This window comes from Trachypithecus francoisi, unplaced genomic scaffold (assembly GCF_009764315.1).
Source record: "Trachypithecus francoisi isolate TF-2019V2 unplaced genomic scaffold, Tfra_2.0 Lachesis_group15, whole genome shotgun sequence".
In the NCBI taxonomy this organism is placed as follows: domain Eukaryota; kingdom Metazoa; phylum Chordata; class Mammalia; order Primates; family Cercopithecidae; genus Trachypithecus; species Trachypithecus francoisi.
In genome coordinates, this window is record NW_022681460.1 from 99,582,709 (window position 1) to 99,607,641 (window position 24,933).

The following is a 24,933-nucleotide window of genomic DNA, read 5'->3' on the forward strand; positions in this document are numbered from 1 at the left end:
CTCTGTCTCAGGAAAAAAAGAAAAAAAAAAAAAAAAAAACCTTCCTTTGCCAATTTGAGAAGTATTTATTGAGTACCTGCTGTATGCCAGGCACTGTGCTTAATCCTGAGAAACAGCAGCAAGCAAGAAGAGACACTGTCCCTGCCCCAGTAGGACTCCAGCCGAGTAAGGGGAAAGGAAGACATGAATAATCACATAAATGAATGTCAAATGATGCAGCAAAGGGAAGGCACATGATGCCTAAGTGTAAATAACCAGGAGGCCAAACCTGGGGGAGGAGGGGCCACGAAAGCTTCCCTAAGGAGCATGGATAAGTCTACCAGGCAGAGGGAACAGCATGTGCAAAGGCCCTGTGGTAAGTAGAAAAATTAGGAGACAAATGACCAGTAGAGCTGAGTGCCCAGTTGGGGTTGGGGGTAGGGGGAGACAGTACAGAGTGGGGTTGGAGGAGGAGGTTGTACCAGATGATGTGGGGTTTTGCAGACCTATTACACGTATGTTGGTCCTCCCTCTGGGTGATGCGAAGCTGTTGAGGGGTTTTAAGCTGATGAGTGACATGGTCTGTTTGTCTCTGGTCTTCTTTCACTTGGAACAGACATTTAGCCTGCCTTTCCACTCGTGGGGATGTGGCCAAAGTTTTCATAAATATTTAACATGTTCACAGCCAGGGACCAAGGGGCAGGGGAAGCATTGAGTGAGATGTTTTTTCCCACATGCAGTGGAGAGCAGCGGTTTTGCTGCCCTCATATAAGCAGTGTCAAGATCATTCATAGCCTCCTTGTCAATGGAAGAGATGGAGGGGTAGGCTAACACCTTCAAAGGGACTTATGCAGAGACACTAGGGAGTAAAAGCCAGAGAATACACAGAGGGTGTTTTTACCTTTAGGGTCTGCGTCTCTGGCTTTGGCCATCAGGGTCAGTGAAGGGACAAAGAGTAGGAGTGAGGAAGGAGGGGATGGAACAGCATCCCTTGGACATTTAAGTACCATCCTGGTCTCCTGTCTCCAACCTTAGAGAGTGGACCAGCCAGAGCACCTCGTCTGGACTCTCAGACCTGCTGCTTTGTCTCTACCAACCTTGGCAGGGATCTAGGATCCATTTAGTGGGATCAGGTCCCTGTCAATACAATTGGGGCTCAAATAAGTTCTTAGAACCACAGAGTCGAGGGCCAGGGTCCTAACTCATAGGTGACAGAGTTCCCTTCGAGCCGCAGACTTTTTTCTTTTTTTTTTTTTATCAGAGTCCCATACCTTGTGGAGATATTTTCTCAATCAGTGGACACCCCAAGTCCTAGCCCACGAGGGTACACCACGTGTTTTGAGTAAAAAGGGCTCCTTTTAATGAGGATCCCTTTCTAGAGGCTTTGACTAACCAGTCTCTTGGCACCCTCAGAATGAAGTCGAGAGCGTCACAGGGATGCTTAACGAGGCTGAGGGGAAGGCCATTAAGCTGGCCAAGGACGTGGCGTCCCTCAGTTCCCAGCTCCAGGACACCCAGGTGAGTGTCCTGCCACATCATCCAGGGGACCTGGGGGGTGGCCTTCCTCGGGGCGGGTCCCTGGGACCTCCGTGCATCCCTTTTGCAGGAGCTGCTTCAAGAAGAAACCCGGCAGAAGCTCAATGTGTCTACGAAGCTGCGCCAGCTGGAGGAGGAGCGGAACAGCCTGCAAGACCAGCTGGACGAGGAGATGGAGGCCAAGCAGAACCTGGAGCGTCACATCTCCACTCTCAACATCCAGGTGCCTGCCCTGTGCCCTTGCTTCCGTCATGGGTCCTCTCAACTTCTCTGCGCTGAGATCCCCCATAGGCAGATCGTGGTGGAGTGTTGGTGCGATGGTGCTTGACCCCCCAGCTTCCCTTGCTATTGGGTTTCTCCAACAAGGAGACATGGTTTTCGCTTCCCAGAGTCTGTGGAGCCAGGGACAGGGGTCACTCATGGTCCCCCTCTCACCCTACCCTGGACGCTGTCCTTGTAGCTCTCCGACTCGAAGAAGAAGCTGCAGGACTTTGCCAGCACCGTGGAAGCTCTGGAAGAGGGGAAGAAGAGATTCCAGAAGGAGATCGAGAACCTCACCCAGCAGTATGAGGAGAAGGCGGCCGCTTATGATAAACTGGAAAAGACCAAGAACAGGCTTCAGCAGGAGCTGGATGACCTGGTCGTCGACTTGGACAACCAGCGGCAACTCGTGTCCAACCTGGAAAAGAAGCAGAGGAAGTTTGATCAGGTAGAGGGCATGGGGTGTCCTCCACTCTGGCCGTGGATGCTGGGTCGGGGAATCAGCTCTGCAGAGTACGACGTGTGGCTCCTGCCTGTGCCTGCATCCCCTCTCCACTCTGTGAGGAGCCATGGGAGGCTCTCTTAGCTTGTCTTGGGCGACCATGGAGCATTAAGGCTACCGGGTCACAGTAAGGATGGCACAGAAGTCTTGATGTCTGTGACTTTTCTGGGTACCAGCACCAGGAGGGTCACCTGCACACATGGTGATGCCTTAGTTTCTAGCCTCAAGAAGGAATGAGGTGCATATTTCATTCACTAAAAATATTTATGGAATACCTAATGAGTAGTCTCCCAAGTAATTCAGTTTCTATACTTTTAATACCACTCTTCCCTAAGATTTCATTCTGTAAAATTCCAAGCACACAGAAATGTTGACAGAATTGTACAGTGAACATCTGTAAGGCCACCACCTGGATTCAGTCATTGACACTGTATTATATGAACTTTATCACATATTTATTTATTTTGAGACAGGGTCTAGCTCTGTCACCCAGGCTGGAGTGTAGTGGTGCGATCTCAGCTCACTGCAACCTCTGCCTCTGGGTTCAAGCGATTCTCCTGCTTCAGCCTCTCAAGTAGCCGGGATTATAGGAGTGCACCACCATGTCTGGCTAATTTTTGTATTTTTAGTAGAGATGGGGTTTTGCCATGTTGTCCAGGCTGGTCTCAAACTCCAGGCCTCACGTGATCTGCCTGCCTTGGCCTCCCAAAGTGATGGGATTATAGGCATGAGCCACTATGCCCGGCCCACATATTTATTTATAAAGACTAATTCTATCTATCATGCCTTATCTCTTGGGTACATTTCCCCTTCCACACCTCAACATTGCATATTAATTAGTTTATTTTTAAACATAATTTTGCTTCTTTTGGGGTAAAACTTACATGTGATGAAATGCATCACTCTTAATTGTATGATAAATGCAGACCGCTGTATGACCCAAACCCCTAAATACCAACTTTTAAGATATATTATTATTTAGTAAATACGATTTAGTTTACAAGTGACTCAGGGTTATTTTAAAAATCAGTTTGAGAGGCCAGGCACGGTGGCTCACGCCTATAATCCTAGCACTTTGGGAGGCTGAGGTGAGTGGATCACTTGAGGTCAAGGGTTTGAGACCAGCCTGGCCAACACGGTGCAACTCTGTCCCTACTAAAAATACCAAAATTAGCTGGGCGTGGTGGCACATGCCTGTTATCCCTGCTACTCGGGAGGCTGAGGCAGAAGAACTGCTTGAACCCAGGGTGGGGCGGAGGTTGCAGTGAGCCAAGATTGCACCACTGCACCCCAGCCTGAGTGATAGAGGGAAAACTCTGTCTCAAAAATAGAAATAAAATGAGGATTGTACAGTGAGGCTAAATGCCAGATGCCTGAGGGTTCCTTACCCCTCCCTGACTGGCCTCATAGCGTCAGGACTTTAGATGACATCCCAGTTCCTCCTTTTCCCATCAGCCACCTCTCCTCTGGGCTGTCAGCTCATCTTCACCGCTTCGTTATCTGGTTGAAGGCCTGAGGTTGCTTTTATTTTCCTGTCACAGTGTAGTGCAGTGTCACACGCAGTGTGGGATTTTTGTGTTGACTGTGCCATTCAGAGGTCCCTGTCTTTGCTGCATAGTGGAAGTTTGGCTTTTGGATGTTACCATATATAATCTGCTCTGTCCTCTCTGAAGATGAGATTAACATGAGCATGGAATGTTCTCTGAGTTGCTTCTCCAAGCAGACAGATATGTATGCAGGGCCACCCACACTTACCGTTTCCCTACTAAGACCCTTAGGATACTTTTATGAGCTATTAATAGCTACTTGTGGCCATGAAACAAAATAATAACTAGCTTCTGGTAGCTTTAAATGTCACTTTGACCTCAGTGTGCTCTAAGCAACGTGGGCAGCTTTAGTGGTTTCGAAGCACAATTTGGTCAGGTGTGGCCGCTCACACCTGTCATCTCAGTGCTTTGGGAGGCAGAGGCAGGAGGCTCACTTGAGGTCAGGTGATCGAGACCAGCCTGGCCAACATGGCAAAACCCCGTCTCTACTTAAAATACAAAAATTAGCCGGGCGTGGTGGTGGGCACCTGTAATCCCAGCTACTCGGGAGGCTGAGACAGGAGAACTGCTTGACCCCAGGAGGCGGAGTTGCAGTGAACCAAGACTGTGCCATTGCACTCCAGCCTTGGTGACAAAGTGAGACTCCATCTAAAACAAACCAACCAACAAAAAAAAAAGATTCAGCTGATTTCTGGCTCTGCATAAGGTTGATGTAGAATTCAGAAGGCCAGATGATTATATAAACTACTCCCATAGACAACCTACATTGCTTACACCTGCACCTCGATACATTCGGTAGGACACAGGGCTTTTCCCCAGTATTTACAATCCAGTGAAGCTGACCCCGGATGTGCCTAGAAGTCACCTCTGGGTCTTATGCTGTGTTGCAGTTGTTAGCCGAGGAGAAAAACATCTCTTCCAAATACGCGGATGAGAGGGACAGAGCCGAGGCAGAAGCCAGGGAGAAGGAAACCAAGGCCCTGTCCCTGGCTCGGGCCCTTGAAGAGGCCTTGGAAGCCAAAGAGGAACTCGAGCGGACCAACAAAATGCTCAAAGCCGAAATGGAAGACCTGGTCAGCTCCAAGGATGACGTGGGCAAGAACGTAAGTGGCTGTGGGTTGTTTTCTTGTCCATGTTTCGCCCACCCACCCTCTGTGCTGTTCACCAGTCCATGGGAGAAGCTGGCTCCGGGCCTTTTTCATAGCGAACTATCTTTGGAAATGGAAGGTTTTTGGACTGGTGCAGGGGCTGGGAGGGGCTGAGAATGGCAGTCGAGGATGGGTCTGAGTTTGGGGGTCTGAGCTCTCAGGGGCCATCTTGAGTCCCGGCCAGGCATCCTGTGGGAGCCACCTCCCTGACCTCCTGTGCTGCCGCTCACGGTGGGTTTCCTCAACCATGCCGGCAGGTCCATGAGCTGGAGAAGTCCAAGCGGGCCCTGGAGACCCAGATGGAGGAGATGAAGACGCAGCTGGAAGAGCTGGAGGACGAGCTACAGGCCACGGAGGACGCCAAGCTGCGGCTGGAAGTTAACATGCAGGCGCTTAAGGGCCAGTTCGAGAGGGATCTCCAAGCCCGGGACGAGCAGAATGAGGAGAAGAGAAGGCAACTGCAGAGACAGGTGCGTGCTGCCGGGGAGGCCAGCAGAGGGAGGTCGGGTGGCCTTGTTCATTCCTATCACCACTTCTCACGGTCGGCATGGAAACGTCTTTTTTTTTTTTTTTTTTTTGAAACAGAGTCTCGCTCTGTCGCCCAGGCTGGAGTACAGTGGCATTATCTCAGCTCACTGAAACCTCTGCCTTCTGGGGTCAAGCAATTCTCATGCCTCAGCCTCCCAAGTAGCTCAGATTACAGGCGCATGCCACCATACCTAGCTAATGTTTTTTTTTTTAAGGGGAGACGAGGTTTCACCATGTTGGCCAGGCTGGTCTTGAACTCCTGGCCTCAAGTGATCCATTCTCCTGGTGGCCTCCCAAAGTGCTGGGATTATAGGCATGAGCCACCCGCACCCCGTGAGATTCCGTTTCCTCATCTGCAACTTGGGATGAGATGCCTGCCTCGCAGGGGGGATGTGCTGGGGAAGGGGTGCAATGACGTGCTGCCGGGGTGGGCTAAAGGACCTCCCAGGGGCAAGTGGGGCAGCACACATCTCTCTTCCTCGCCCAGCTTCACGAGTATGAGACGGAACTGGAAGACGAGCGAAAGCAACGTGCCCTGGCGGCTGCAGCGAAGAAAAAGCTGGAAGGGGACCTGAAAGACCTGGAGCTTCAGGCCGACTCCGCCATCAAGGGGAGGGAGGAAGCCATCAAGCAGCTACGCAAACTGCAGGTGGGTAGCACTAGGAGCTCGGGGCATGGGCGGAGGGAGGCCACAGTCCCCTCAGGCCACCAAAGTCAGCAGAGCAGGCTCCAGGAAGCCAGCCCACACCTGCCATTGGTGTGGGTTCAGCTGGGGCTTTTCTAGCACCATTCAGGTTTTGGTGGCTGTCTCCTGCCCTGGGTCGGGCAGCATTATGAGGTATCTGGCCACTGCCCTCAGATCACATCAGGGGCTCGGCTTCTCAGGCAGGTCTGTGGAGCCCATCCAGAATGGTGCTCCCAGTCCGCCACCAGCCACCTGGAACTGAGGGCCATGCTCATGCAATGGGAACTTCTTTGTGGTCCACTGCATAAAATCCAAGGGGTGGATCTGCAAAGTTAAACTGGACAGCAGAACTTGGGGCAGTAAGGACATCTGAACTTGTCCTTCCTGTTGACTCATGCAGGCTCAGATGAAGGACTTTCAAAGAGAGCTGGAAGATGCCCGTGCCTCCAGAGATGAGATCTTTGCCACAGCCAAGGAGAATGAGAAGAAAGCCAAGAGCTTAGAAGCAGACCTCATGCAGCTACAAGAGGTAAAGCCTTGTCTTGCTAGGAGAGCCTCAGACGCGGTGTCATGGTAGCAACCCTTGGCAGCTCCAGTCTGTGCACTCCCAGATTTCATTTCCTCCTCCTGTGGGCTCCACCTGTCTAGAAAGACACATGCTTCCCTCCTCTATGGATTCATGGGGCCTCCCCTGAGCTCAGAGGAAGAACATGTACTTTCAAGGGTGGGTGAGGGGGCAGGGTGGACTCTCGGTGGGGCTTGGCCTTTCCCTGGCAGACAGCAGGCTTCCTCCCACCCACCTAGGACCTCGCCGCAGCTGAGAGGGCTCGCAAACAGGCGGACCTTGAGAAGGAGGAACTGGCAGAGGAGCTGGCCAGTAGCCTGTCGGGAAGGTAGGAAACTGGAGGAAGTCGGCTCTGAAGCAGAGGATGTCGGGAGAGGCAGCATTCTTGACCTCCATTTTATTAAATTTTTTCGAGACACAGTTTCATTCTGTCATCCAGGCTGGAGGGCAGTAGTGAGATCTCGGCTCACTGCAACCTCCACCTCCCAGGTTCAAGTGATTCTCCTGCCTCAGCCTCCCGAGTAGCTGAGACTACAGGTGTACGCCACCAAGCCTGGCTAATTTTTATAATTTTAGTAGAGGCAGGGTTTCACCACGTTTGCCAGGCTAGTCTTGAACTCCGACCTCAGGTGGTCCTCCTACCTTGGCCTCCTAAAGTGCTGTGATTACAGGTGTGAGCCACCGTGCCTGGCCCTGGACCCCCATTTCAATGATGCTGCTGACAAAGCATCCTCTGAGATTGGGGACAGACCCACGGTGATTAGGTTTTCCCTCAGCACTTTCATGCCTCTGTTTGGGGGTGTGGCTGCTTTCATTCATTCCCAATAAGTAGCTGTGTGGGGAGAAGGGGGGGCAAAGAAGAGTCAGGGAGGAGTGTGCTGGTCCCCATCCCAGTTCCAGCTTTGCTGATACGGACCCGGTCCAAGTCCCAGCTGCCCACTTCCTGGCTGTGTAACTACAGATGAGTCTTCTAATCCTCTCCAAGCCTCAGTTTCCCCCACTAGATGAGGAGGGCAATCCCCCTGAGGCATCACTCCAAGGAGGGGCAAATTCTAAGTCGGGGGACGGTAGAGGCCCCCAACATGGCTGCCCTTCCCCCAGGAACGCACTCCAGGACGAGAAGCGCCGCCTGGAGGCCCGGATTGCCCAGCTGGAGGAGGAGTTGGAGGAGGAGCAGGGCAACATGGAGGCCATGAGTGACCGGGTCCGCAAAGCCACACAGCAGGTGAGGGCTGCCTGGGCATCAGTCTTGCTGCCTACTGTCTCTCCTGCAGCAGGATCCTGCACCGGTCAACACAGGCATGGCGGCTTCCTGCGTGCAGGCCCCGGATTGAGGGACAAGACGGTGGCGGGGCCTGAGAGTAGACATCCAGGGCCCTTACACCAGTGCCCAGGCTACTGTCTTCAGAACACCCATCTCCACGCTGCAGTGTCTCATTTTCCAGCCACGGCGTGTCTGGCTCCCTGTACCTCACGGCCGTCCCTGGGTCGGGGCCTTGGGGTGCTCTTTCATTGTGTTTTCCCCCAGCTGAAGCTCTGGCCTTATCCAGTGGGCCCTTGGTGATGTCACTGAGCACCAGTCCCATGGTGGGCACTAGGGACCATCCTGTGACCTGCAGCCCCTTGTGGTGTAGGGTGAACAGGCATCGTTCTCCAGGCGACTCCAGGACGGAGAAAGCAAGGGACAAGTCACTCGCTCAGCTTGGGTGGCACTGTGACACTTGCAGAAGCACCTCTTTTTTTTGGAGACAGGGTCTCACTCTGCTGCCCAGGCTGGGGTGCAGTGGCGCAATCTTGGCTTACTGAAACCTCTGCCTCCCAAGTTCAAGGGATTCTCCTGCTTCAGCCTCCCAAGTAGTTGGGACTACAGGCACCTGCCACCACTGCCCGGCTAATTTTTATATTTTTAATAGAGATGGTGTTTCACCATGTTGGCCAGGCAGGTCTCGAATTCCTAACCTCAAGTGATCTGCCTGCCTCAGCTTCCAAAAGTGCTGGGATTACAGGTGTGCGCCACAGGGCCCAGGCTGGAAGAAGCTCTTGAGTGGAGTTTTACAGGATGAAGGAGAGGAGGACAGGGCGCCTGGATCAAGGGACTCGTGCAGAGACCAAACAAGGCTGGAGGCAGCAGGAGGAGGTGCATGGTCTCAGTGCCCTGTCCTGGGCTTCCCTGAGTCCACCACACAGCCTTCACTCTCCTCCCCAGGCCGAGCAGCTCAGCAATGAGCTGGCCACAGAGCGCAGCACGGCCCAGAAGAATGAGAGTGCCCGGCAGCAGCTCGAGCGGCAGAACAAGGAGCTTAAAAGCAAGCTCCAGGAGATGGAGGGGGCCGTCAAGTCCAAGTTCAAGTCCACTATCGCAGCGCTAGAGGCCAAGATTGCACAGCTGGAGGAGCAGGTCGAGCAGGAGGCCAGGTATGCGGGTCTGGAGTTCTGAACCCAGTTTGCCTTGGGGTGATGGACAGCAAGGGTCACAGTGAAATGAGGGAACCTCTTCCAGCATCAGTTCTGGCTTGTAAGAAGCAAGCTCTGTGGTGCCCACAGTGCAGGTGTGTTGTGAGAACTGAATGTAAACACAGCAAAGTGCCCTGCTGGTGCCTGGCCTAGAGCAAGCACCTAAAATGTGAGCTGCTCTTAGCATCGCCATGGTCCTCCTGACATTAACCAGCCTTCCCAGCAGAACATGTGGCTTTTCTCAGCCTCCGTGGGGAGAGCATGCTAACAGACCAAAAATCCAACCAGGGTGGACATGGTGGCTCAGACCTGTAATCCCAGCAATTTGGGAGGCCGAGGCAGGTGGATCACTTGAGGTCAGGAGTTTGAGACCAGCCTGGCCAACATGGTGAAACCTTGTCTGTACCAAAAATTAGCCGGGCGTGGTGGCACATGCCCATCATCCCAGCTACTCAGGAGGCTGAAGCAGGAGAATCGCTTGAACGTGAGACGGGGAGGTTGCAGTGAGCCAAGATCGTACCACTGCACTACAGCCTGGGTGACAGAGTGGGACCCTGCCACACACATACACACACACAAAAACCCCAAAAACAAAAGTCCAACCGGCAACTCATTCGGTACACACTGGAAGGCTTCTTAATTATGGGTCGAATGAGGCATAAGATCACAGCACATTTCTTACCATTGGATTCTAAGGATTCTCACCCATTCTCTTCTAGCAGTGTTTTCGGTAACTCACATGCCCTGCAATGCACCCATTTAAAGTGTGCAATTCAAGGGCTATTGTATATTCACAAACATGTAAAACGAACACCAGTTAATTTGAGAACATTTGCATCAGCTCAAAAAGAAACCCCAGGCCCAATGTGGTCGCTCATGCCCATGATCCCGGCATTTCGGGAGGCTGAGGTGGGTGGGAGCAGCACTTGAATCCAGGATTTTGAGACCAGTCTGGGCAGCATAGCGAGACTTTTTTTTTTTTTTTGAGACACAGTCTCACTGTTTCCCAGGCTGGTGTACAGTGGTGCAATCTCAGCTCACTGCAACCTCCACCTCCTGGGTTCAAGCAATTCTTCCGCCTTAGCCTCCCAAGTAGTTGGGACTGCAGGTGCATACCACCATACCTAGCTAATAACTGTATTTTTTAGTAAAGATGGGGTTTTGCCATGCTGCCTCAGGCTGGTCTCGAACTCCTGACCCCAGGTGATCTGCCCACCTCGGCCTCCCAAAATACTGGGATTACAGGCGTGAGCCACCACGCCTGGCCAGAGACTCCATTTCTATGAAAAACTTTTAGAAAGTCTGAGCATGGTGGTGTACGCCTGTAGTCCCAGCTATCTGGGAGGCTGAGGTGGGAGGATTGCTTGAGCCAGGAGCTCAAGGCTGCAGTGAACTATGAAGTAGGGGGGAGAGCAGGCATTGGAGCACCACTGCACTCCAGCCTGGGTGACAGCAAGACCTTGTCTCCCCACACAAAAATAGAAACCCCATGCCCTTTAGCCACTCCTTTCAGTCCCTGGCAACCAACATCTACCTTCTGTCTCTATGGATTTATCTATTCTGGACATTTGTTATCAATGGAATCACAAACTACGTGGTCTGCTATGTGTCTTCTTTAACTTGGCAAGGATTCCAGGCTCATGCATGCTGGGGCGTGCGTTCATACTTTATTCTTTTTCAGGGCTGAATACTATTCTACCATCTGATGGATCCTTGAGAGGAGTCCACATGTGGGGCTCAGGAGAGCACTCAAGATGCCACCTCCAGGTGACACACCAGGTGCAAGGGGTGCCACCCTCCTCTGAAACCACCTGTTTTCCTTGCTGTTTGCAGAGAGAAACAGGCGGCCGCCAAGTCGCTGAAGCAGAAAGACAAGAAGCTGAAGGAAGTCTTGCTGCAGGTGGAGGACGAGCGCAAGATGGCCGAGCAGTACAAGGAGCAGGTAGCCCCCGCAGCCCAGCCTCCCTCGAGCCCCCAGCCCCGCAGCCGGCCTCCCCTACCCACCCCTCCAACTCTCCTCGACAGGCAGAGAAAGGCAATGCCAGGGTCAAGCAGCTCAAGAGGCAGCTGGAGGAGGCCGAGGAGGAGTCCCAGCGCATCAACGCCAACCGCAGGAAGCTGCAGCGGGAGCTGGATGAGGCCACGGAGAGCAACGAAGCCATGGGCCGCGAGGTGAACGCGCTCAAGAGCAAGCTCAGGTGAGGAGCCCACGGCCCAGGAAGACCCTGTCTCTCAGGCCAGAGGGAAGTGCTGGGGGCTCAGGCTCCCTTCGACCTGCAAACGCCCCCTGTGCCCACAGCCACCACTCCCTGCTGTGGTTTATTCCTGCTCCTCCTCAATCACTAAGCTTAGTGTGGGCCAGGCACTGAGGCAGGCCCCAATCAGACCAGGGCCCTGCCTGGTAACAGCTTACCTTCTAGTTTCTTTAACGATTGACCATCTCCCATCCCGTCCTCCAGGTGAGGAGGAGGAAGGGGCTATCCCCACTGTCTCCTCCAGCCTCTCCTTCATTGCATCACTGAGTCTTCATGGCATCCACTGAAGCTGCAACACCGCCCCCTGGCACTTCACCTCCTTCCTGACATGCTCTGCTCCTCCTTTCTCCCCCTTGGCACTGCTGCCATCTGGGCTGCATTATTCTCGGGTATGGGGGCTGTCCAGCATTCCCGTCAGTGGGAAAAAGATCCCTGAAAAGTAGCAGGTGCTTACATTCCTGGCCTCTACCCACCGGCTGCAGTAGTCCCCCACTCCACCACCCTGCAATGTGACAACCAAAAATGTCTCTAGGTGTTGCCAGAAGTCCTCTAGAGATGGGAGGGTACAGCTGCCCCCCCACCCCACTGAGAATTCCTTCTGTCAGTGGAGTGGGGGCTGTTTTCTCTCCCACGCCTCTGGTACCTTGGGGTGTGTCCCTACTGTTTCCAAGGGCTGCTTCCACCACCCTGTCCATCCATCCCAATTGGCTCCCTGGAGGTTTTAGCTCTGGGCTTCCTGTCTCCCACGCCACTCCTCACAGTTGTCCATGATTTCAACATCCACGTGGGCAACACAGCCTCTGCCATCCTTGACTTTCCGGGTGATCCTGCTGCTTCTACCAGCCTAACCAGTGCTCCTAGGAGCCCTCACGATTTGACCCTCAGGAATCTCATTGTCTGCCTGGCGCCACCTTTCTTTGGCTCTGTCCCCAATGGGGTCTTCACTCCCTCAATGCCATCAGCCTCTGACCCAGTTCCAAACCAACCGTCTAGTAACCCCCGTCGCGGAACCTCAACAGCTGGTTCCCCCTCTTGCATTGCTGCAATCACTTGGTGAAAGCACAACCCAAATGAAACTCAAGACTTGGCCGGGCACAGGGCTCACACCTTTAACCCAGCACTTTGGGAGTCCAAGGCAGGTGGATGGCTTTCAGCTCAGGAGTTCAAGAGCAGCAAGACCCCATCTCCACAAAAAGCAAACAAACAAAAATCAGCCAGGCGTGATGGCGCACACCTAAAATCCCAGCTACTCAGGAGGCAGACGTGTGAGGATCAGTGGAGCCCCAGAAGTCACGGCTGCAGTGAGCCATGATCTAGCCACTGCACTTACCCTGGATGAGAGAGTGAGACCCTGTCTCAAAAAACCCAAAACCCGTTCTCCACCTTTTCCCACAGAGCAGGCCTTGCTCAGGGGTCTCCCACACACCTCCCTTATCTTCTCTCTCTGCTCTCTTCACTTTTTCTTTAAACTTATTATCGCTCCTCCCCATTGTCACTCTCAGCTGGGGACCTTACTTCCTACTCAAATCAAAAGCAGAAATGATCATGAAACATGCACAAGCTCCCACTGCCTCATCACCCTACCTCCCTGCACCTCTGCACACTTCTACTTTTTTTCCATTTCTGTGCTGAACCCTCTGGCACCAACCAAGGCCAACACCTCCATTGGACCCAGCCCTCTTGTTCACTCAAGCACATGGCTCCAAAAATCCTTACTTTGCAAGGTTTTCTCTTTCATTTGCTCCATCAGCAAATGGAATAACCTCTTAGCCCCACATCTACCTTGCTACCCTTACTACAAAACTGTATGTGAATGCCGAAACCCCGTCTCTACCAAAAATTATAAAAATTAGGTGTGGCAGCACATGCCTGTAATCCCAGCTACTCAGGAGACTGAGGCACAAGAATGGCTTAAAATCAGGAGACAGAGGTTGCAGTCCAGCCTGGGTGACAGAATGAGACTCGGTCTCAAAAAAAAAAAAAAAAAAAAAAAGACTGAAGAGCTGCTGGTTCCCCTTGCCCCCACCCATCACTTTCCCAGAAGCCTCCCGTGGGCGACACCAATGGCCAGATGTCCTCTGACAGGGCAGCAGCACGTGACGCAGCCCATCATGCTTCTGGCCTGATTCACTTGCTTCCCTGGACTTCCCAGACACCATTCTTGCCTGCTTGTCCCCCCGATCTGTGGGGTTATCCCTCATCTCAAAACCTGCTTACCACCGGAGCGCCCTAGGGTATCAACTTAGTTCTCTTTTGAGATGCAGTCTTGCGCTGTTGCCCAGGCTGGAGTGCAGTAGCCCTATCTCAGCTCACTGCAACCTACGCCTCCTGGTTCAAGCTATTTTCGGCTAATTTTTGTATTTTTAGTAGAGATGGGTTTCACCATGTTGCTCAGGCTGGTCTTGAACTCCTGACCTCGTGATCCACCTGCCTCGGCCTCCCAAAGTGCTGGGATTACAGGCGTGAGCCACCGCACCCGGCCTTAGTTCTCTTTTCATCTCCGTCCCCTGTTCTAGGTGAGAGGCTCAACTAGTCTTCGCACTTTAGAATTCCATCTGTATCTAATGACTCCTGAGTTCATCTTTCAGAAGCCCTAGCTTCTTCCTAGAACCTCAGACTGGCCTCCCATTCCCACATGGATGACTATAGGCAGCTCACACCAAACGTGCTGTACCCCAAGCCCTGACTGAATGAACCTCTTCACTCCCAAACTGGCCCCTCTCTCCAGCCAAGCAGCTAAAATGAAGGTGCCAACAATTCAGATCACAAACCTCGTGATCCTTCTTAACATTTTTGTCTCCTTTATGCCCTACATCCCATCTATGGGAGAATCTGGTCAACTTGCCCGAAACAATCCTGCCCAGGCTGGGTACACTGGCTCACCCCTGTAATCCCAGCACTTTGGGAGGCCAACACAGGTAGATCACCGGAGGTCAGGAGTTCAAGGCCAGCCTGACCAACATGGTGAAACGCCGTTCCCTAAAAATACAAAAATCAGCCAGGTGTGGTGGCGCGCGCCTGTAATCCCAGCTACTCGGGAGGCTGAGGCAGGAGGATCACTTGAAGCTGGGAGGCAGGGGTTAGCCGAGGTTGTGTCACTGCACTTCAGCCTGGGTGACAGAGCAAAATTCCATCTCAAAAAAAAAACTCCAACGTCTAGGACAGCACCAGGCAAAGTGAACCTTTATCCCTCGGGTCCTAGATATTTCCCCCGCTTCATTCTCATGCCACCACAGCCATGTGCTAAACCTCTTACCACCTTTAATACCGATGACTTGATCTTTTCTTTTTAATTAAGTTTTAATCATACATGCATGTAATTGCAAATAAAACATACCACCCCTATATATTTAAACCAGCATCACCTCTATCAACCAGTCACAATGAAATTAATACAATGAAAAGAGTATCAAGTTCAGTATCTAGCTACTGTGGCCACAACTTCATCACCAAGACCTGAAGGCTACTTCTCCATTATAAAGGGAGTGACAACAGCCATTAGCCCCAAATAGACTCTCTCTGACATAATAGACCTGTTTTAAAAAAATTGGAAAGGAAATGGCTTTCTCAGGGTGCAGTTCAGTTACCGGATAGCATGCCTGGAAGCCATCTGAGATCACTTCTAGAGTTTGGGGACCACTGCACGAGACGGGAAAATCCAAACCCTCTGAAAAAGGGAAGAGAGCAGCTGAAGCAGGGCACCAAGCCTTCAAGGAAGAGCCCCACTCGCTGCAGGGTGTGGGCTTGTTGGCCCCCCATGGACAGGAGAGAAACCAGGCCTAAGCTCCCACAGTACAGCTGGGGCCTGGAAGCATCTCCCATGGTTGAGGGAGAGCCGTTGTCACTGTAAAGACTCCTAGGAGCCAGGTGCGGTGGCTCTCGCCTGTAATCCCAGCACTTCGGGTGGCTGAGGTGGGTGGGTCACCTGAGGTCAGGAGTTTGAGACCAGCCTGGCCAACCAGGTGAAACCCCATCTCTACTAAAAGCACAAAAGTTAGCTGGGTGTGGTGGCGGATGACTGTAATCCCAGCTACTCGGGAGGCCGAGGCAGGAGACTCACTTGCAACCCAGGAGGTGGAGGCTGCAGTGAGCCAAGATTACGCCACTACACTCCAGCCTTCAGAGCAAGACTCTGTCCCAAAAAAAAAAAAAAAAAAACCCCTTGGACATGCTCTGCTGGCAACCGGTTCTCCTGCCCCTCCTGAGTGGCTGGGCTGAGGCATGGGGACACAGCCACTCTGACTCTCTACCCCACTGCTGTCTCTGGTTCCCTTTCTCAGGCCCAGTGATTTTAATTTTTTTTATTTTTAGACAGAGTCTAGCTCTGTCGCCAGGCTGGAGTGCAATGGCGTGATCCCAGCTCACTGCAACCTCCGCCTCACGGGTTCAAGCACTTCTCCTGCCTCAGCCTCTCAAGTAGCTGGGATTCAGGAGTGCACCACCATGTCTGGCTAATTTTTGTATGTTTAGTAGAGACAGGGTTTTACCATGTTGTCCAGGCTGGTCTCAACCTCCTGGCCTCACATGATCTGCCTGCCTTGGCCTCCCAAAGTGCTGAGGTTACAGGCATGAGCCACTGCGCCCGGCTGGCCCAGTGATTCTTGAGCACACACTGGATATCCCCTGTGGACTCTGTCCCAGACACTTGAGCCTTTTTGGGCAGCCAAGGGCAGAGTTGGACAAAAAGACCGTTTTTGCCAGTTCCGACATGAACACACGTAATGCAGGTCGAAGGTCTGTCCTGCCTTCTTTTTTAGGGGCACAAAAACATAAAACTGGGCACTAGGGCCCTAAGGGAGGTTGGTAAGCATACCTGGCTCCTCAGCCAAGAAGGAATTGCAGTGCAAATTTCACCAAGTTTTATCAGCCAGACCCATCTCAACGCAAGCCTTACTCTAAAGCCAGACCCACTTACCTACCACTTGGTACATTGCCGGTTACCTCCGACAAGAGCTGCACAAAGCCTCCACCTCTCCCCTCTTGCTGGAGGCCCCAAAGCGAATGAAGAGCAACTAATCATAAATCAAGGGAGATGTGGCTGCAGGTGCCTTGCCTGGGGCTTTTGGCTTCTGTTCAGACACTGATTTTTCAAACTAGCTTGCTCAAATGCTTTTACTTCCCTGAACAGGTATGCAATCATGGGATTTATAGGAGGTTCTTAAAAGTAGCTCTAAAGGACAGACATTCTCCTTTCTATTTAAAAAACTAGGCCGGGTGCGGTGGCTCACACCTGTTATCTCGGCACTCTGGGAGGCCGAGGTGGGTGGATCACCTGAGGTCAGGAGTTTGAGACCAGCCTGGCCAACGTGGTGAAACTCCATCTCTACTAAAAATACAAAAATTAGCCGGCCATGGTGGTGCATGCCTGTAATCCCAGCTACTTGGGAGGCTGTGGCAGGAGAATCACTTGAACCCAGGAGGCGGAGGTTGCAGTGAGCAGAGATAGATCACGCCACTACACTCCATCCTGGGTGACAGAGTATCAAAAAACTGCTTATCCTTTCATGTACCAGCCTCACCAAGGGCTCTTGGCATCAGATGATTCACTGCAAGGTTGACTTAAGGATGCCTTTAGTGCCAGGTGTGGTGGTTCATGCATGTAATCCCAAATCCCACACTTTGGGAGGCCAAGGCAGGAGGATCACTTGATGTCAGGAGTTCGAGACCAGCCTGGCCAACATAGTGCAACCCCATCTATACTAAAAATACAAAAATTAGCCAAGCATGGTGGGGCATGCCTGTAATCCTAGCTACTCACAAGGCTGAGGTGAGGGGATCGCTTGAATCCGGGACTTAGAGGTTGCAGTGAACCAAGATCGCAGCCCTGCACTCCAGCCTGGGTGACAGAGCGAGACTCCGTCTCAAAAAAAGAGTGCCTTTAATTCTTAAAGCAAATGTCTTTAACAATTAAGAAGATACTTCACTGGGCTCCTTTTCGTTTGTTGATGGTAACCTCCGGGGATTCTCTCTGTTTCAGAGGGCCACCCCCACAGGAAACTTCGCAATGATGCACCAGGTATCACGCCTTCAGCTTCGCAAGCTATGTGTTGTCTCAGTATCCATTTCCTTTCTGCCCAGTGCGCTCCTCTGCCCACCCCGATTTTTAAACCCTTGCACATTTCCACGAGATTCCTGCAAAATCTGAAGGCTTGGATATCTTAGTGCAAAGCTGTCATTCATTGAAACCAAGATCAGGATGACAACTTGACCTCATCTCTTGACCCACTGTCCTTCCTGCCTCTGGGCAGTGCATGTGACATGACACCCAACAGTGTGCCCTTATCACTGCATCTTGACGAGATGTCAGAGGCTGTGTGTGGCTTGGATTTTTCTTCATGCCAAAAGCCACTCTTACACTGTTAGGGCACTCAGCAGTGCTGTCCTTCCTTGTCCAGTGAAGATACTCCACTGAGTGAATAGGACAGTTCCACTATCTGGGCACATTCCTAGAGAATGTACCTGGCTTCTAGTTAGCTGGTCTGGGTCACAAGTCAGAAATCACAAAGTTCATGGTAACTACAGCGCAGCAACCAGTCCTCCCACAATTCAGCTTTCACAGGCTTGTCCGCAAAGGAAATGAGCTCACTGCGATGTCTGACAAATGCCGGGGGCTGCACGTGGCTTGAGTGATGTCTAACTACAAACTGCATTTTCAGCACATGGGGTGGAAGCTGACCACCGCAAAGCCAAGCACAGTCCTGGCAGAGCCTTTTCTGGAGACTTCATGGGCACGTCCATGTTCAGGGAATGGGGAATGGACACCCAAGACTCGAGGATGCACACAGGGCCCTTCCCAAGAAAGCACAAAGAGGTCTCTGCTTCTCTGGGACTTGAAAAACGTTTTTTGTTTTTTGAGACGGAGTCCCGCTGTCTCCCAGGCTGGAGTGCAATGGCGCAATCTTGGCTCACCGCAACCTCCGCCTCCCAGATTCAAGCGATTCTCCTACCTCAGCCTTCTGAGTAGCTGGGATTACAAGAACCCGCCACCTCGCCCAGCTAATTTTTGTATTTTTATTAGAGATAGGATATCACCAGGTTGGCCGGTTGATCTCCAACTCCTGACTTCAGGTGATCCGTGCATCTTGGCCTCCCCAAATGCTGGGATTACAGGCATGATGAACTACTTTTCATAGGTGAAGTTAGGCAATGTGGATCTGACTTCTTTCACCTCATGGAGAGGCCAAACCGTCATTTGTGTGCATCTTCATTTTTGGAGAATCTCAGTTTTGCTGTCACCACCAAAATGCTTAAATTTTAGCATGGGGTGAGGTCTTGTTAAGAGCCACTTTTGTGGGGGAGCAGATGAGGCTCTGGGACACTTCGAGCAGCTCTCCTGCTGGCTCATTGGGATCACAGGATAAGCCGAATTCCAGGGTTGGCTGAAGTGCAGAACCCACCAGTCAGTGGGAAACCAAGTCCTTGCAAAGCAGCAGGTGCTTACATTCAAGTTGATTCCTGAGGCCTTGGATAAGCTGGGTCCAGGAATAGAATGCAAATGCTAGGCCAGGTGCAGTGTCTCACGCCTATAATCCCAGCACTTTGGGAGACCGAGGCAGATGGATCACTTGAGGTCAGGAATTCAAGACCAGCCTGGCCAACATGGTGAAACCTCGTCTCTCCGAAAAATACAAAAATTAGCCAGGTGAGGTGGCACACATATGTAGTCCCAGTTACTCAGAAGGCTGAGGCAAAAGAATCGCTTGAACCTGGGAGGCAGAGGCTGCAGTGAGCCAAGATTGCACCACTGCACTCTAGCCTGGGTGAGACAGTGAAACTCCATCTCAAAAAAAAAAAAAAACACACACACACACAAAAAACCAGATTCTCCAGGATCTGACCCTCTAGAGAGAGAGGGTCCCTTAGTTCCTGTAACAGGTATAGTTGGTACCAACCTTGGTCTAGGATTTGAAACCAGTTCCAAGAAAAGCACGTGAGCCAAAACAGAGTGTCTTGCAGGCTGACAGCCAAGCAAGCAGCTTCCAATGACCCAGGGCACAATATATTTCTTAGGTCAAGGGAGGCAAGGGAGCAAATTTATCCATTAAGCTTTTCCAGTTAGCAAATGGACTCTTCCAAGAGCCAAAAAGTATGTGCCTGGAGCACTAATGAAAAGGTTAGGGACTACTTCCCAGCTCCAGGTTAGCTCACCTGGGGTTTTTTTATTTTTTTATTTTTTTATTTTTTTGAGACAGAGTCTCGCTCTATCGCCCAGGCTGGAGTGCAGTGGCCGGATCTCAGCTCACTGCAAGCTCCGCCTCCCGGGTTTACACCATTCTCCTGCCTCAGCCTCCCGAGTAGCTGGGACTACAGGCGCCCGCCACCTCGCCCGGCTAGTTTTTTGTATTTTTTAGTAGAGACGGGGTTTCACCGTGTTAGCCAGGATGGTCTCGATCTCCTGACCTCGTGATCCGCCCGTCTCGGCCTCCCAAAGTGCTGGGATTACAGGCTTGAGCCACCGCGCCTGGCCTTTTTTTTTTTTTTTAAAAAGACAGTCTTTGCTGTCGCCCAGGCTGAAGTGCAGTGGCGCAATGTTGGCTCATTGCAGCCTTTGCCTACTGGGTTCAAGTGATTCTCCTGCCTCAGCCTCCTGTGTAGCTGGGATGACAGGCGCCCACCACCACGCCTGGCTAATTTTGTATTTTTACTAGAAATGGGGTTTCACCATGTAGGCCAGGATGGTCTCCAACAAATGACCTCAAAAGCGATCCACCCCGCCTCTGCCTCCCAAAGTGCTGGGATTACAGGCATGAGCTGCTGCACCCAGCCAGCCCATCAGGTTTTGAAGCTGGAGTTAAAACTGTAAGGAAGCGAGCTGTGTGAGGAGCGTACAGGGAACGGCCAAACTGCTGCTGCTGTCTGCTCTGAATTTGGGGATCCTTCTGAGTCAAGTGCTTGGAAGACAGTGCTAAAAGAAAGACTTGAGGGTCATATCTAGAGAGAGAAGGATGGAGTTCTCTAGTAGGGCTACAAGTCCAGAAGCTTCTCTCTGAAGCTGGACTAGGAGTGTTTACTTTGGAGTGGCTGCAACTTTTAAGTATTTATTCCTGATTCCTGCACTGCCGGAAGCCCCATCCTTTACAGCCAGGTGGGCTTTCCCAGCTGGGGCCTCTCCCATCTTCTGTCAACAAAAGGGTCATATTGGGAGTTCCTCTTCTCAGCAATCATGAATCTCTGGGTCTTGCTTATGCCTCTGATCTCACCTGAGTTGTTCCTTTTTTTGAGACGAAGTCTCGCACTGTTGCCCAGGCTGGAGTGCAGTGGCACCATCTCAGCTCACTGCAAGCTCCACCCCCCAGGTTCATGCCATTCTCCTGCCTCAGCTTCCGAGTAGCTGGGACTATAGGTGCCCGCCACCACACCTGGCTAATTTTTTTGTATTTTAGTAGAGACGGGGTTCCACCATGTTAGCCAGGATGGTCTCGATCTCCTGACCTCGTGATCCGCCCGATTCGGCCTCCCAAAGTGCTGGGAGCCACCGTGCCCGGCTGAGTTGTTCCTTTTGACTCAAGAATCAGTCACTGAGTTGTGTTCATCCTTGTGGCTTCTTGTCCAGCCTTTGTGTAGGGAGCAAAAGTCTGCTTGCTTTTTTGATGTCCTAAAATAAGACCTGTCTTCCAATTCAGGTCAAGCAGGGCCACATGGCCAGAACCCAACATGATTATTTGTTGCAATCGCTGAAGAGAGTTAAGTGTTTCTTCCTAACAGTGTAGGTCAGCAGCAAGGCGGGGTCTGATTTTTCCTCCTTCTGCCCACTCCCTTCCTCCTACCCAAAGTCTCCCCTCACATGACCAGCCCTTCTTGTGAAGTCCAAGTGATAAACTTAGAGAACCAGGGCAGAGAGATGGGAGTAAGGAGAGAAAGAGGGGTGTCCTACCGGCTGGAGTTAAAATCCACCTCGGAGGCCAGGCGCACTGGCACACACCTCTAATCCCAACACTGTGAGAGGCTGAGACAGGTGGATTGTTTGAGGCCAGGAGTTCGAGACCAGTCCGCGTCACATGGCAAAATCCCCCCTCTACTGAAAATACAAAAATTAGCCAGGCGTGGTGGTGTGTGTGCGCGTGCCTGTATGCCCAGCTACTCAGGAGGCTGAGGTTTAAGGATTGCGGGAACCCAGGAGGCGGAGGTTGCAGTGAGCCAAGATCATGCCACTGCACTCCAGCCCGGGTGACCGAGACTCTTGTCTTAAAACTTTTTAAAATCCACTTTGGAGGCCAGGTGTGGTGGCCCACACCTGTAATGCCAGCACTTTGGGAGGCCAAGTTAGGAGCACTGCTTGAGCCCAGGAGTTCAAGACCAGCCTGGGCAACAATATCAAGACCTCATCTCAATAAAATAATCCACCTTGGATTAACACGTATCATCTCCTTTTCTAATAATCATTGGGCACCTGTTTTATGCCATGTGTGGTGTGTTCCACGGTCAGCAAAACAGATGCAGCAGTCCCTGCAGTGGGGAAGACTCAGTCCAGGAAGCTCCATACTAGCAAGAGGTGCTGTCCTGCCTTTTAACCAGGGAGCCCCTCTGTGTCCCTCACCTCCCCCTCTCTCAAGGCTGCCCTTGTCCATTTCACCTTCCAATTCAAACCTTGAAAATCCACCTCTAAGGCGAACAGGGGTGAGGACATCCAGAAGAAAAACAGTATGTTCTCTCCATCTCTGCCCCATGGGCTATGAATAAAGTCAGAAGACAAAATCCCCTACTTGGTTTTTGGGGGTTTTCCTATTCTAAATCCAAGACCAGAATCCTAGGGGTTCTCAAATGACCAAGCCTGACATTTTTAAAAGCAGATAGTCTTGCTTTGAAAAACCTTTTCCACTCCCCACAACCAATTTCAGCTGATTAAATTCAATCAATCATGCCTTAAGACTGGCCAGGATTTGTTGACTACAATTTGAATATCTGCATCTTATTTGTGCCGTGTTTTCTGTCATAAAAAAAAATGTATATTGCAATAGGACTACAGCTACAAGTTTAAAATAGATTTATAAAAAATCTATCCCAACCACGAAGGATTCTTTGCTAAAGAAATGTTTTCTTACAACCCACAGGCGAGGAAACGAGACCTCTTTCGTTCCTTCTAGAAGATCTGGAGGACGTAGAGTTATTGAAAATGCAGACGGTTCTGAGGAGGAAATGGACACTCGAGATGCAGACTTCAATGGAACCAAGGCCAGTGAATAAGCAACTTTCTGGCGTTTTGCACCACGGCAAGAAAAACCAAAAACCAAAGAACCCGAAACAAAGCAAAACCCAGCAGACTGTACTTAGCATTGTCTAAATCCATTCTCAAATTCCAAACATCACCGACACCTTTCACACAAGAAATATAAAAACCACCACCCTCCAGTCTGGGCAACGTAGTGAAACCTTGTCTATCCAAAAATTTAAAAATAAGCTGGGCGTGGTGGTACACGCCTGTGGTCCCAGCTACTACAGAGGCTGAGCCAGGAGGATCGCTGAGCCCAGGAGTTCAAAAATGCAGTGAGCTATAATTGCATCACTGTACTCCAGCCTGGGCAACAGAGATCCTGTCTCAACAACCACCACCCCGCCCACTACCCCTGTATTCAAGGTATAAATTGAACTTTGTATGATGTAAGAGACGAGAAAAACCCAACAGGAAACAGACACATCCTCCAGTTCTATGGATTGTGCAGACATTGAGTTTTTAGAAAAACATATCCATGGTAACTGGTCCCTGGCAATTTTGTTTACATGAAATGGGGAGAAAGTCACCAAAACGGGTGTCACCGCCCCCCCCCCCGCCCCCTTCATTCCCTAACCTGCGAACCTTTCCAACTTCTCACATCAGGCCTCTCAGACTTCTTTCCTTCTCTCCTGGTTTCCACACCTCAGACACGCACAGTTCACCAAGTGCCTTCTGTAGCCACATGAATTGAAAAGGAGACGCTGCTCCCACGGAGGGGAGCAGGAATGCTGCACTGTTTACACCCTGACTGTGCTTACAAACACCTTCACTAATAAACGGTTATAAATCACAGAGTCATTGGCTTTTCTGTTGAGCTGTCTTCTAGAGAGGAAAAGAAGCTGGAGAAAGCTGGGTTCTGCTTCATTGTCCCAAAGACACTCTGATGTCAGGGTTATTTCATGAATGGAGAAACTGAGGCCTAGAGAGGTGAAATCAATTGCCTATGACCCTACAGCCAGCAAAAGAGCAGAGCAGAGACACAAAGTGAGACTGTCTCTAAGGGGGTTATTGGGCCGTTCGGCGGGTAGGGCAGGGGAAGAGAAATAAGGGGATGTGTGGTCCAAGGGCCACTGCCCCCTGCCCTTGAACATGTCTGGGAAGAACATCTTCACTTATCAAAACCAGTATCATATGAAAAACACAGGATTTCCTTGATTTTTTAAGTTAAAACACAAGGTCTTCCCAATGCGTCAGCACTTTCTAGAAAAGGTCAGATGGTGGCTGGGTACAGTGGCTCATACCTGTAATCCCAGCACTTTGGGAGGCCGAGATGGGAAGATCACTTGAGGCCAGGAGTTGGAAACCAGCCTGGCTAAGAGAGACCCCCATCCCTATTAAAAAAAAAAAAAAGTTTTTTTAAGTAAACCAGGCAGGATAGTCCACACACCTGTACTCCCACCTACTTGGAAGGCTGAGGCAGGAGGATGTGAGCCATGAGTTCGAGGCCGCAGTGAGCTATGATCACGCCACTGCACGGCACCCTAGGTGTTAAGACCCTGTCTCACACACCACCACCACTCAGTCAGATAATATTTTAGCGTTTACAGGCTACATATGGTCTGGCCGAATATTCATCTTTTTTAAAACAACCCTTAAAAACGTAATAAATCATTCTTAGAGTAAGGGCCATAAAAACAAGCTGTAGACCCTATCCTTCTTTCAGCTTGTTTTAGACAGACATGCCTGCAAGGCTCTGTTCAACACAAACGATGCAGTATACCACCAACTCCGTGGGATCAGACAGATTTGGGAGACAGGAAATATGGAAACGGAGGACGCCACTCTGCGACCAGATGCTAATATGCCTTGAATGACGCACAAACATATCCCATGTACATTTCTAAAAACTCAGCTTGAATAGAAAATTTTAAAAAGATTTTTTCACATTTTATGACTTGGCTAAAAAAAGTTTTTCACCACTCTATGAGAAAACATGGAAGTACAAACATACAAAGCCTCTTTGACCACCAGCCCAAACCAGTTCAACATTCACTTCTCTTGATTTTATTGATCTTTTAAAAAAATAAAAAGGACATCTTTTATGGATACAGGTTAGAATGTTTCTAGGGTAAGAAACCCACCATCGCAGCTTAATTCTCTGTGGAATTTCAGTAGCACTTGGAAAGTTCTGCTTTCAACCTGAAATTTCTGTTCTTCCAGAAAATAACTTAGTAACAAATGAAGGCCGTGAGCTGCAGGCACACTCGAGAAATTAGTGTGTTCTTTAACTTGTGTCCCAAACAGACAGCAGCAGTTCCTAA

At 51.0% G+C, this 24,933-nt stretch overlaps 2 protein-coding genes across 7 annotated transcripts in view; one reads left to right on the forward strand and one right to left on the reverse strand.

Annotated features, from left to right (window-relative positions):
- Positions 1–23,464, forward strand: part of MYH11 (myosin heavy chain 11) — a 155,396-nt gene extending 131,932 nt beyond the window's left edge. For 3 of the 6 annotated variants that reach the window (XM_033235631.1, XM_033235633.1, XM_033235632.1), the window contains 13 exons: positions 1,393–1,497; positions 1,586–1,738; positions 1,976–2,224; positions 4,716–4,928; positions 5,231–5,443; positions 5,989–6,150; positions 6,587–6,715; positions 6,991–7,079; positions 7,853–7,976; positions 8,958–9,166; positions 11,039–11,147; positions 11,231–11,403; positions 22,512–23,464. In XM_033235631.1, the coding sequence (XP_033091522.1) occupies positions 1,393–1,497; positions 1,586–1,738; positions 1,976–2,224; positions 4,716–4,928; positions 5,231–5,443; positions 5,989–6,150; positions 6,587–6,715; positions 6,991–7,079; positions 7,853–7,976; positions 8,958–9,166; positions 11,039–11,147; positions 11,231–11,403; positions 22,512–22,644 (2,061 nt within the window). In that variant the 3' untranslated portion in view covers positions 22,645–23,464. Of the gene's footprint in view, positions 1–1,392; positions 1,498–1,585; positions 1,739–1,975; positions 2,225–4,715; positions 4,929–5,230; positions 5,444–5,988; positions 6,151–6,586; positions 6,716–6,990; positions 7,080–7,852; positions 7,977–8,957; positions 9,167–11,038; positions 11,148–11,230; positions 11,408–17,437; positions 17,477–22,511 lie in introns of those variants that run through there. The other 3 variants (XM_033235634.1, XM_033235635.1, XM_033235636.1) reach the window with 2 other exon arrangements.
- Positions 1–24,933, reverse strand: part of NDE1 (nudE neurodevelopment protein 1) — an 83,716-nt gene that overhangs the window by 8,017 nt on the left and 50,766 nt on the right. The window lies entirely within an intron of this gene.